The 13,019-nt window shown below is 43.4% G+C and overlaps 1 protein-coding gene across 3 annotated transcripts in view; it reads right to left on the reverse strand.

The window, feature by feature from the left end:
* Nucleotides 1-13,019, reverse strand: part of FAM120B (family with sequence similarity 120 member B) — a 72,438-nt gene that overhangs the window by 46,925 nt on the left and 12,494 nt on the right. For all 3 annotated transcript variants that reach the window (XM_017890745.1, XM_017890746.1, XM_017890744.1), the window contains exons 3-4: nt 9,992-10,093; nt 3,240-3,412 (exon numbers count right to left, since the gene is read on the reverse strand). In XM_017890745.1, coding sequence (XP_017746234.1) covers nt 3,240-3,412; nt 9,992-10,093 — 275 coding nt within the window. The remainder of the gene's footprint in view (nt 1-3,239; nt 3,413-9,991; nt 10,094-13,019) is intronic.

Here is a 13,019-nt window from a genome sequence, read left to right on the forward strand (position 1 = left end):
GGCCTTTCTCTCTGGCTGCCCTTAACATTTTTTCTTTCATTTCGACCTGGAGAATCTGATGATTATGTGTCTTGGGGTTGATCTTCTCATACAGTATCTTACTGGGTTGTTTGTATTTTCTGAATCTGAAAGTTGGCCTATCTCGCTAGGTTGAGGAAGTTCTCCTGAATGATATCCTAAAGTATGTTTTCCAACTTGGTTCCATTCTCCCCATCTCTTTCAGGTACCCAGTCAGTTGTAAGTTTGGTCTCTTCATAATCTCATATTTTTGGGAGGTTTTGTTTATTCCTTTTAATTCTTTTGTCTCTATTCTTGTCTGCCTATCTTAATTCAGGAAGACAGTCTTCAAGCTCTGAGATTCTTTCCTCCACTTGGTCTATTCTGCTACTGATACTTGTGGCTGCACTGTGAAGTTCTTGCGTTGTGTTTTTCAGCTCCATCAAGTTGGTTATGTTCCTCTCTAAACCGGCTATTATGGCTATCAGCTCCTGTAGTTTTATCACATTTCTTAGCTTCCTTGCATTGGATTACAACATGCTCCTTTAGCTTGGCGAAGTTCATTATTAGCCACCTTCTGAAGCCTACTTCTGTCAATTCAGGCATTGTAGCCTCGGCCCAGTTCTGTGTCCTTGCTGGAGAGGTGTTTGTAGTCACGTGGAGGGGAAAAGGCACGCTGGCTTTTTCAGTTTTCAGCATCTTTGCATTGATTCTTTCTCATCTTTATAGGCTTATCTACCTTTGTCTTTGAGGTCTCTAACCCTATCCCTAACCTTTGAATGAGGTTTTTGTGGGATGTTGCTGTTTTCTGTTTTTCTTTTAACAGGCCATTCTACCGTAGGGCTGTTGCAGTTTGCTGGAGGTCTACTCCAGATGCCAGTTCCCTCAGTTTCTCCCATACCTGGAGGTATAACCAGTGAACACTGTGAAACAGCAAAGATGGCAGCCAGCTCCTTCCTCTGGAAGCTCCGTCCTAGCGGTTACTGACTGTTGCTGGCCCGCATCCACCTGTAGGAGGTGGCTGGAGACCCCTATTGGGAGGACTCACCCAGTCAGGAGAACAGGATCAGGGATCTGGCTGCTTTTTGGTAGAGTTGATGTGCTGCACTGGAGGTGGGGGTCCCTTCCTCATCTGGACTGCCTGTATTCTCCAAAGCTGGCAGGCTGGAGCAGGTGAGTTGACTGAACTGAGGCCTCCCCTCTTCCTGGAAACTTGGACCCATCTAAGGCAGACTCCAATTCACTGCCATTGGCTGGCTAGAATTCCCAGCCAGTGGGTCTTAAATTGTGAGGTGCCATGGAAGCGGAGCCTGCAGAATGATGCCGTTTGGCTCCCTGGATTCAGCCCCTTTCCTAGGGATATGTACGGACAGATTTCTTGTCTTGCCAGGGATCCCAGAGCCGGAGTATGTAAAACTCTGGGGTCTCTGTGTATGCCTGAGTGGCTGCTCTGCTGAGACTCCAAACAGCTCTGTGTATTGGACCCAAGGCCCTGGTGGCATGGGCTCATGAAGGGATCTGACACGCGGGTTGCAAAGATCCATGGGAGAAGCATGGTTTCCCAGGCAGGGTCACACAATCCTTCATGGCTTCCCCTGGCTGGGGGTGGGGGTTCCTCTGGCTCCACACTGTTCCCAGGTGGGGGACCTGCCCTCCACCCCGGTTTACTTTGTTCCCTGTGGGTTGTGTTGTTTGCCTAGTCAGTCCCAATGTGAAAATCTGAGCATTTCAGTTGAAGGTGTTGAATTCACTTGCCCCTTTTTGTTCCTCTTGGTGAGAGCCATGGACCGTGGCTTTTCTAATCAGCCATCTTGGATTCATCTCCTCTCTTTTTACATTTACATTTTAAATAGTTCCTGCCATCCTATATTAATTTATAATCTGCTATGTCTTGAGCAAATAAAGAAGTAATCTACTCAAAATGGTAATGCAAAAACTAAGGTTTACATGGCATGTGCATGTGAAACCAATAATGCAGCAACAAAACCTCTAAGCACTACTCAGCCATATCATGTCTTACAAAACGCAAAATGCAGAGCAAGCTATAGAATGGGCAGAACCAAAAGGACATTCAGAAAGAAAAAAATCAGTCCAAGATTCCCTTGAGACGTAATTCTACACTAAGAGTACATTTCTTAAAGACAATCAATAATTTGTAAAGTAAATTCGGGTTTGAAAAAAGAATTATATAATTTTCTAATCCAGGTAAGTGAACACCGAATGGCTATGCCAATGGAGACCCACCATCCAGGGAGGTCAGAGAAGCCGGGACGATGGCTTGAAGGAGTGAAGAAAGCTTATGAGACGTCTCAACAGCCTGAAGAAGTAGACACTTTGTCAATAGTGGGACAAAAATCATCTTAAATCACAGAGCCAGGGAGGGAGGTGGGGAGGAGCGATGCAGAGAAAGAGGGGCTGGGAGATGGGAGCGTTCTCAGCCTTTCTCTTACTAAAGGTGTCCAAGCAATATTGTGCATGTAGAATAGTAGAATTCTAATAGTAGAAAACTATTAAAAAGGCGAATCTTTTAACTGACCTTTATGATTTTCACATATAAACTAGGTATAAAGCTAATGCAAAAGAAACAGTCCATCTTGTTGAGTGAGCCTAAAACGAAGGTTCTAGCACTACAATGCCTAGCGCAGCGGGATGGGAGGACATAAATGATGAAGGTCATGACACCAACAGCTGGTATCGCCCCAACAGCTCTAGGAAGCAGCTACTATGATTATCTCATTTTCAGATTAGAAAATGAAGGCATACAATCAGTAAACATTTGCTGGATGATGGAATGAAACTGACATAGGAAAAAGCTGAAGTAATCTGCCCAAAGGCAAAGAGCTACGAGAAGCTAGGTCTCTAGCTGGTCCTTTCTCACCTTTACACTAAAACCCAGAAACAAGAACCACCACCCAAACAATGCCGTAAGGACAGAGGAGGTACACTATGGTCCACAAAGTTAGAGAAAGTTTAGTCAAGGCCAAAGCAGCTTCCATCACCTGCAAGATTTCCTAAGTCTCTAATGCAATCTCTAAAGCTGAGGTAGTGACAGAGTTTCTCGTACGTATTGTGCCATACAATCTTCTTTTCAGTTTTAGAGCACCTCAAAGGACTAATAATGTTCCATGGAACAGACACTGGAAAAAGACGATCCGGGACACCAGCCATGGCAATATCCCACACACTCCACCTCATAAACTAAGCGCAGGCTACAGTGACTAGAATGGGCAGCCGGACATTACCTGGACAAAGAGGTAGATCAAGAGGCAGCACAAAGCTTGAAACGGGCTTTCGACAGCCTGCAGTTCTTCTCTTGAGGAGGAAAGGTTGAAACAGGCGAGGAGTGTGTCCAAGCGCCGAACCTGTATTTCTGGCTCTTGGTTCAGCCATAATATTTTCAAACTAGGCGTTCCCCCTAGTTAAGAAAAAAAGTCCATTAACTATTGTTCTTTGCAGCACAGAGTTATAATATGCTCCTTGTAGAAATACAGTAAAAGGAAACAAATCTCATCCCTTCCTGGTGTAAAATGAACCAGAAAGTAAACATGATCAGATTCCTGTTTTTTTAAAAGCCCAAACCTAAAGGGCTGGCATACGTACGTGTCAATGAAAACATTCCTTCTTTTTGTAATGACTAAATTGTGAGGGATACTGCACTTTCAACCGCTGAGAATGCTTTCAGAGCATCTTTCAAATGCACTGCCTCAAGGATACAACAAGGCACTGCTGCCCTGCAGTATCACAGCTCTGTGGGGCACCAGGATGAAACGCCATCCATCTACCCCTTTAGTTCACTCTCTTACTCTCCTAAAGTAATGGTTTTCAACCCTTCGTGTGAAAAAGAATCAACTGTAGAGATTATTTTTAAAAATGCATTTTCCTGGGATCTATATGCAGAAACTCTGATTTGATTCGACAGGTGTGGGTGCCTGGAAGTCTGCATTTTCACAACCCAGAAGACGTGCAGGCAATCTGTGAACCCCAGGCTTTGGAAAGCACTTTCCTAAAACTACTAAACAAACAGAAATTCCTAAAACGTAATTTTTAGTGTTTCACTTCTATATTTTATATATATGTTTAAATTATTAAAATCAAAAGAAAAAAGCCCTTACTCATTTACTTAAGCCATGACAAATGATGACGACTTACGCAGAGTTGCAGATGCAGGTGCAGCTCTGCCTCCACACTGACAAACAGAAAGGTGCCATTCCTAAGGTCAGACTTGTTCATCTGTGACTGGCGAGATGGCCTCCCTTGCTATCCACAGCTGTGATTTTCTGTGAGGGCCACTTGATAATAAAATATATGCCAAAAGCTCAAAGCTGGCTGGGATCTAAATGTCCCTTTTGTTTACTAAGGAAACAGAACCTACTAACCAAATGGCTTCAGAGTCAAATGACCTAAAAAAGGAAATTCTTCTCTTTCTTTTCTTACGTTTCCCACGATGGCAGTGGGAAATGTATGCCACGATGGCATACTCTCAGTGGTGTATCTCCCGCCATCAGAAGTGAAACAACTCTACAAAACTCACTTGCAATTCCAAAATGGCTGCAGTATTCCCTCCACCTGACAAGCTTTTTTTCTCTAAAGAGAAAGAAAATGCTAAAGATAATTAGCAAACACAAAACAACAGCAGTACTTCAGAGATGAGTCCGAGACAATCACAAGTGTCAGTAATTACTTCTTAGAAACATACTTTCAAGAGAATAATCAACTCAGGCAAAGTATGCAGCCTCGGGACTGTGGAAGACAGTGTAGCAACTCCTCAAGAGTCTAGCCACAGAAATACCATTTGACCCAGCAATCCCATTACTAGGTATATACCCAAAGGTATAAATCTTTCTACCATAAAGACACATGCACATATATGTTTACTGCAGCACTATTCACAATAACAAAGACTTGGAACCAAACCAAATGCCCATCAATGATAGACTGGATAAACACAATGTGGCACATATACACCACAGCATACTATGCAGCCATAAAAAAGAATGAGTTCATGTCCTTTGCAGGGACACAGATGAAACCGGAAACCATCATTCTCAGCAAACTAACACAAGAACAGAAAACCAAACACCGCATGTCCTCACTCGTACGTGGAAGTCGAACAATGAGAGCACACAGACACAGGGAGGGGCACCACACACCAGCGCCTGCTGGGGGGTTGGGGGCAAGGGGAGGGAGAGCATTAGGACAAATACCTAATGCAGGTGGGGCTTAAAACCTAGATGATGGGCTGATAGGTGCAGCAAACCTCCATGGCACATGTATACCTCTGTAACAATCCTGCAAGTTCTGCACATGTATCCCAGAACTCAAATTTAAAAAAAAAACAAAAAAACTCAAAAAACCCTGACTACGCACATGCAAAGTGAATCTTTAGATGAGCAACTTCAAAAGCCTATTTATAATAAGCAAAAAAATTCATTCATATATAAACAGAATACATTTATATCTCAATCCATCAAACTCTATACTTATATGGATAAGTATTCTAATTTCATGCTTGCAAAAATGACATTACACCACTCCCATCTGATGCATTCAACAGTGAAAGTGGCTATAAAAAGCAGTAAATGCAAAATTTAACCCTTGTGACTCTAATGTGAATTTGTTAACACATTTGACAAAGCTTCACACTATTTTTCACAAGTTGGTGAAAAACCACTTTTGAGATTTTAACCAATTTACGTTGATCTGCGATGGTAGGGGTGGTTTCAGACACTGGCAGCCACATAAGCAGAGCCCCACCAAGGCCAGGCACAGGCACACCCACACCCCAGCTTCCTTAAGTGCATGTGCACACACACACACACACACACACACACACACACACACACACACCCCAGCTTCCTTTTACCGCTCACAGAAGCCTCCAAGACTTGTTGAGACTTTCTTGACTGACCTGTATGCAACAAGGGTCAGATGAAAACCTTCAACAATGTATGTAAGATGAGGTGAACAAGAAAGCCACTGCAACTGTCTGATAACAAATGACAGATTGAATCAAATACGTGGTCTTTTTTTCATGAAATGCATGACTTACCCTCATTTCATTTTATAAAATAGCCTTCTAAGATATTCCGCAATTCTGGTAAATCAAATGTGTATAGGCAAGAAATACTAAGCTTTCTGATTTTTTTTTTTTTGAGACGGAGTCTCGCTCTGTCGCCCAGGCTGGAGTGCAGTGGCCGGATCTCAGCTCACTGCAAGCTCCGCCTCTCGGGTTCACGCCATTCTCCTGCCTCAGCCTCCTGAGTAGCTGGGACTACAGGCGCCCGCCACCTCGCCCAGCTAGTTTTTTGTATTTTAGTAGAGACGGGGTTTCATCGTGTTAGCCAGGATGGTCTCGATCTCCTGACCTCGTGATCCGCCCGTCTCGGCCTCCCAAAGTGCTGAGATTACAGGCTTGAGCCACCGCGCCCGGCTGCTTTCTGATTGTTGAACACCACTTTAAAAAGGTCCTTCAAGATAGACAAATTACCAATTAGATGTGTGCATTAGTTTTCCTAGGTTTCTAAAATAAGGATATGCTTAAAGGAACTTAAGCAATGACACAAGAGAAAAAAAGCCATCAGCACTTTGAAAATGAAGAATTGACAAATCTACAATTCTGGAGACTGAAAAGACAATTTCAAACACTTGCCTTTGGTGTGGGCCAAGACTCCCACCCAAAGAATGGAGAACGTCAGGAAAGTGAGTAAGAGGAGTGAGAGCAGTGTGCTGGGAAAGGGTAGACACACATGCACAGATCAAGGACCTTCACGAGCTGGGTTTGCGAAATGGAAGCTAAACTGTGTTATCAGAAACATCATCTTCCATGATATATTGTAAAGGAAATGAAATGTATATATCTCCTATAGACATGCTCCCACACGCACACACAGAAAGGAAGTATAGTATATATGTCCTGTAGACATGCTCCCACACGCACACATATAAAGATGGGGCTCATACGCTGGGCAGTGGCTCACACCTGTAATCCCAACATTTTGGGAGGCAGAAGCGGATGGATCACTTGAGGCCAGGAGTTTGAGACCAGCCTGGCCAACAAGGTGAAACCCAGTCTCTACTAAAAATACAAAAATTAGCTGGGTGTGGTGGCATGTGCCTGTAGTCCCAGCTACTCAGGACAAGGAGGTTGCAGTGAGCTGAGATTGTGCCACTGCACTCCAGTCTGGGCAACAGAGCGAGACTCTGTCTCAAAAAAAAAAAAAAAAAAAAAAATGAGGCCCACAGAAATACACACATGTAAATAAGCTCCCTGAATAAAACAAACCAGCGTCTTGGTCCATCTGAGATGCTACGGCAAAACACCATAAATGAGGTAGCTTATAACAGCAGAAAATTTCTGGAGGCTGGAAGTCCAAGATCAAGGTGCCAGCATGGTTGGTTTCTGGTGAGGCCCTGCTTCCTGGTTCACAGATGGCACATGGCACTTTCACATGGAACAAGGGGCCTCTTTTATAAGGGCAGGAATCGCATCTAATCACCTCTTTCCCTCCCAAAGGCCCACCTCCAAATACCATCACATTAGTGATTAAGTTTTCAACACAGGAATTTGGCGGGGGGCGGGGTTACAAACATTCAAACCATAGCACCCAGGAATGAGATTTCTTTTTCTGCTCCCTGGCTGGTTAATTTTGATTATTTCCCCTTCCTAATTTTTAACTAATTTCTATCTTTTTTTCTGCACTTCCACTTTGTTGAAAAATACTTGTGATTTCCTTTTATTTCTACAATTCAGGAAATCAAACATTAAATCACATGTGCCTTCAGAGGAAAAAGCTTTTAAAAAAGAAAAGAACATGGACCACTATATTGAAAAACTCACTGAAAATGCAGCACCCATGAGATTACCCTAATCAAAACTGTTTTAGAAGAACAAGGAAAATCAGGTATGGGTGTCATTTGGGAAAAACCAGCTCTAATGGTGCGACAAGAACCTTTTGCAGGTTTTCCTGACAGGTGGGAGGGGAGGCCCCATCGGCAGGATCTCACTTTCTTTTTTGAGATGGAGTCTTGCTGTTGTCGCCCGGGCCGGAGTGCAATGGCGTGATCTCAGCTCACTGCAACCTCCGCCTCCAGGGTTCCAGCAAATTTCCTGCCTCAGCCTCTTGAGTAGCTGAGATTACAGGTGCCTGCCACCACACCTGGCTAATTTTTGTATTTTTAGTAGAGACAGGGTGTTTCACCATATTGGCCAGGCTGGTCTCAAACTCCTGACCTCAGGTGACCCATCTGCCATGGCCTCCCAAAGTGCTGGGATTACAGGTGTGAGCACCCACCCCGCCCGGCTGATCTCACTGTTTTTAATCGTATGTTGTATTCATGTGAATACTTGTGACAGGAAATTGGATGCTCTGTTTTCCATTTTCGTTTAAAATCATTTGGCAATATTCCTCATAGATACTGAAAAGCATTTCAAATTTAAAATACTCTCTTTTTAATTATCGCTAATGCAAGTGTAAATAAGGAGTCATCCATTGAAATAACCTGGAATAAAAATTCAGTAATAGTGGTGGAAACCAGTGTGTCTGAGACGTGGTCCTCCGTGTAAAAGTTCAAATCCTATGTCCAGAATAACAGCTGTGGAAATGAGTGTGTCTGAGACATGGCCCTCCGTGTAGGGCACAGGCTTCTGGAGTTCCTTCCAGAAGAGAACCCAACGTGTGGTCCACGGGCTACACACACGCTTCCCACTCCCAGAGTGCAACGGAGGATGTTTTCACAAGCTCTGAAGTAGTCTCCCTCTAATACACAATTTCTGGAATTTATTAAAACGTTCTATAGAGTGGCCTTTAAAATTAATTCTTGACACAATGACGAATAGTCAAATGTTCTCTTTAATTCAAACAATGAAGAGATATGTAATAGTCATTTTCCATATAATATTTGGAAAGATACTATAAGATGAAAATTACATACATAATAAAACATTTTTGGAAAATTATTTTGGCTATCCTTTTAAAAAATGCTGCTTAACGTAAAAACAAATGTCAGTGCATTTTAATTATGTTTCTGTGATAAGTACTTTGAAGGTTTTAGTCTACGATTGATTAACAGAATAAGGAACACTCCCTACAATAGCTTTTCTCAACTTCTCTCTCAATACAATTCCATTTATTTAAAAACCATTTATACTGCTCAGATCCATACTTTGTAAATTACAGGTTCATGTGATGGAAAATAATAGCGACACCAGAGAATTCAATGTATATGAAAATGGAATAGCAAAACTGTATGAAAATATTTGTTCCGTGAAACAGTGATGTGAGCCACTAAAAGTAAACTCTGAAGCTTAGCCTCCTCTTCCTTAACTGTTTGTATGTAGAACCCTACCCCGACACTTGTACATTCCTGACCAGTTTCAGATACTACGAACTCACAGAAAGAAAGGCTGTTCTTTGGATACACTTCAGCTAATCTGTAGGTGAACTTTGTTTTTCCTTACCTCTCATTAAGTTTTAAGATACTATTCATGAAAATATAACCTTTTTTCCGGTTAAAATAACCCTCCTTTATCTTCTCTTTCTGGTTCCAGAACTCATCAAAATATACTTTCAGTGGTGGGGAAAGGATAAGATTATTGATTCCAGCAGAATATCAAGAATCTATCCCGCTAAACTCCATGGACGTCTACCAAGCAACAACTAGATGTCAGGCACTGGGGCTGCGGCAGCAACGTGCCTTGACCACGGCCATCCTTCTGTCTCTTTTCTCTCTCTACTGCTGTGGACCTAGACCACGGTGGATGGATAAAGAGGCAGAGCACCGCCGCAGATGGTCCAGGGTAAACCTGCCACAGCATCTTCCTTCCATTATTTTAGGACTTTATTAGATGGATACATTAATCATGAGCCAAGAGTTTAAATAAAAACTAGTATTTGTGCAGTTCTGGTAAAAGATGCTTTCCATAACTGATCCATTCTTAGACTTTTATCATAGAATGGGAAGATCTGTGGTTCATTTAAAGAAAGGCTGTCTGTACCTGGAACAGTCATCTGCAGTGGCCTGACGAGGTCCGGGTGCCTCAGTGGGTTCCCAGGATATACAAACCACTCCTTGACAGCTGGGCAGGTGCTGGCAACATCTGAAGAAAAAGAGTTGGGTCAGTAGATGTGCGAGAGCATGCGTCGCCAGGCTCACAGTGTCACAGACCCAGCTCTGCCCAGGTGCCCAATTCAAAGTCCATAAATAGGTGAGCTCTCAAATCCAAGGTGACTGAGTAACCTCAGTTATCCAACAATTAATTTCTTATCCTCCAATCTGAAGGTAACCTGTTCATTCCATCAAGAACCATACTCTGTGGAACCGACAAAATCCTCAAGATAATCTGGGTAAGTAAACAACAATATGGGAGAGAGAGTTTACCATGTTAATGGCTCCTACGATGTCCTTCCTCCCTACCCCCCTCACACTGTTCCAGAAAACACTTAAAGAAAACTACTGGAATTTGACAGTCAACATGCATGCAGTTCTTTGAAGCAAGAGCAGGTAAAGAAGACAGTGGGTGTAGCTGAGGAACTCTAAAGGGAGGAGGTCAGCAGAGAGCAGGTGCTTAAGGGGGAAGGGAAGAAGAGGTGGTGTCCCTAGATGCCAGACATTCCAGCACAAATGGGATCATCAGTCAGACAGCTGGTCCAGCTGGGCAGAGGGCTTCGATGCGGGGCAGAGAGAGGCAGTGGGCTGCATCCAGGGCTGGGGGAAGCAGGCCTTGATGAAGAGAAGAAGAGGAGGCACTTTTGTATGAAAGTGCTGAGAAATGAAGTGGAGAGATGTTCCCTTAAAGTAGACTAAAAAGACAAAAACAGGAATCCAAGATGAAGAAAGAGAATATCAATCCAGGAAGCCCCACCTGCATTTCACAGCAGTTCTAGGAGAGAACTGAGACAACAGAGATTTGCTAAACACAGGATAAAGAGAACATCTCAAAACCTTCTAAGAAAAAAAAAGTCAGCAAAAAAGGAACAGGAATCACTCCAGCACTGGACTTTGCACTCGGCATTATCAGCACCTGTGATGCCACAGGACTGTGGCGGTGGCTGTGATGAAGGAGAGTTACTGAGCAGGGGACCATGGTGGTGGGCACTTGCGAATGGGCAGCGCCACCGACCTGCCTTCCTACCGTCAACACCAGAACTGAAGAAATGGTTCTAGCGACTGCATTCATGTGACGGACGATGGGCAGGGCCAGATTGTTATCCCAGACAGAAGGGAAACAACTGTCTATCACGCCAATTTTCTGCCCATAGGCACTGTCCAGATTGTATCCTAGTGAGGGACGTAGTGCCTCACATGAGGACACAGAGACTGGAGATCAAGACTATTGAGGCCACGATCTGCAGGGCAGAGCACCAGAGAGCAGGGCAGCGTGCAGACAGCAAGTGCTCTTCAGCCTCTGGCTGAAGAGAGAGCTATCGGGTTTAGGGTAAGACTCAGAGAAGCCAGGCAGGGTCCGGGGGCTGACCAACCAATGGAGCTTGCACAGGGCTTGAAGATAGTGGAGTTTCCACCATCAGCAAACATGAAGAGACTTCGTCCTACACCTCGGGCACTCTGGTGATGGCCCGGGAGGCCTTGTCTTAGGAGTAGGCCTGTGCTAGCTGTAAAGTGAAAGCCACAATAGACACAGCCTAATAAAGTTTAAAGGCAAAGTCTCGGAAGGAGCAGGCAGAGTAACTGCCTGACAGAACAAAACTCAACACTCTTCTTAGTATCCAAAATGTTCTAGCATCCAATCAAAAAATGCTAGACGTGAAAGTAAGCAAAACTATGTGGACCCTGTGGGAGGAAGTCAATAAATGGCCCAGAGGAAGAGGCAAAAGAGACTGAGAAAGACAAAATCTTATTTTAAAAATGTTCATGTCTTCCAAATTTGATAGGAAATTATCAACCCACAGATTTAGGAAGCTCAAGAATCCCACGAAGGGAGCGGAGTGAACCTTACTTAAAATCCAGCAAACAGGAGAGGAATTGTAAAGACAGCCAGAGGAAAAAAAGCCATGATACACATGGGGAACAATGATAAATGTTCCTTGTGAGCCTTGTTGTCTCACAAGAAAGTACACAAGCCAGGAGAAAATACAGAACTACCTAAAATTCTATATGCAGCAAAACAGACAAAGATGAACTGCAGTCCCGCAGGGCATAACGACGATCCGGTTAGTGACGGACTGCATACACATTCCTGGTGATGCCTTGATGATCCTGACCCCGTGGAGTCCTAGACTAAATTTGTGTGCTTGTGTCTGAGTTTTTAACAAAGAAGTTTAAAAAAATTAAAAATTTCTAAAGTATGAATTCAGGAGGTAGAGTTAAAAAATTTTCCAACAGAAAAGGCTTATACAATGACATCAAGAATTTTTTGTCCAGTTGTATAATGTATTTGTATTTTAAGTTAGGTGTTAATTACAAAAGAGTCAAAAAGTTAAACAAATTTAAGTTTATAAAGTAAAAAAGTTAGAGTAAGGTTAATTTATTATTGAGGAAAGAAATATTTTTTATGAATGTATGATAGCCCTAAGTGTGCAGTGTGTATAAAGCCTATAGCAGTGTACGGTCGTGTCCTGGCTTCCCATTCACTCCCCACTCGCTCACCAGCCTCACCAGAGCAGCTGGTGTGTGCAGTGTGTATAAAGCCTACAGCAGTGTATGGTCATGTCCTGGCTTCCCACTCACTTCCCACTCACTCATGGACTCACGAGACCAGCTTGTGTGTGCAGTGTGTATAAAGCCTATAATTTAAAGTGGATATTGGCAAACTACCAGCTCATGGGTCAAATCTGCCTGCTTTTATACAGTCTGAAAACTAATAATGTTTTTCATATTTTTTTAATGGTTGGAAAAAAATGTTTTTAAGAATATTTTGGCCGGGCGCGGTGGCTCAAGCCTGTAATCCCAGCACTTTGGGAGGCTGAGACGGGCGGATCACGAGGCAAGGAGATCGGGACCATCCTGGCTAACCGGGTGAACCCCCATCCTTCCTAAAAAATACAAAAAAAACTAGCCAGGCGAGG

Source organism: Rhinopithecus bieti, unplaced genomic scaffold (genome assembly GCF_001698545.2).
Source record: "Rhinopithecus bieti isolate Rb0 unplaced genomic scaffold, ASM169854v2 scaffold_20819, whole genome shotgun sequence".
NCBI lineage: Eukaryota > Metazoa > Chordata > Mammalia > Primates > Cercopithecidae > Rhinopithecus > Rhinopithecus bieti.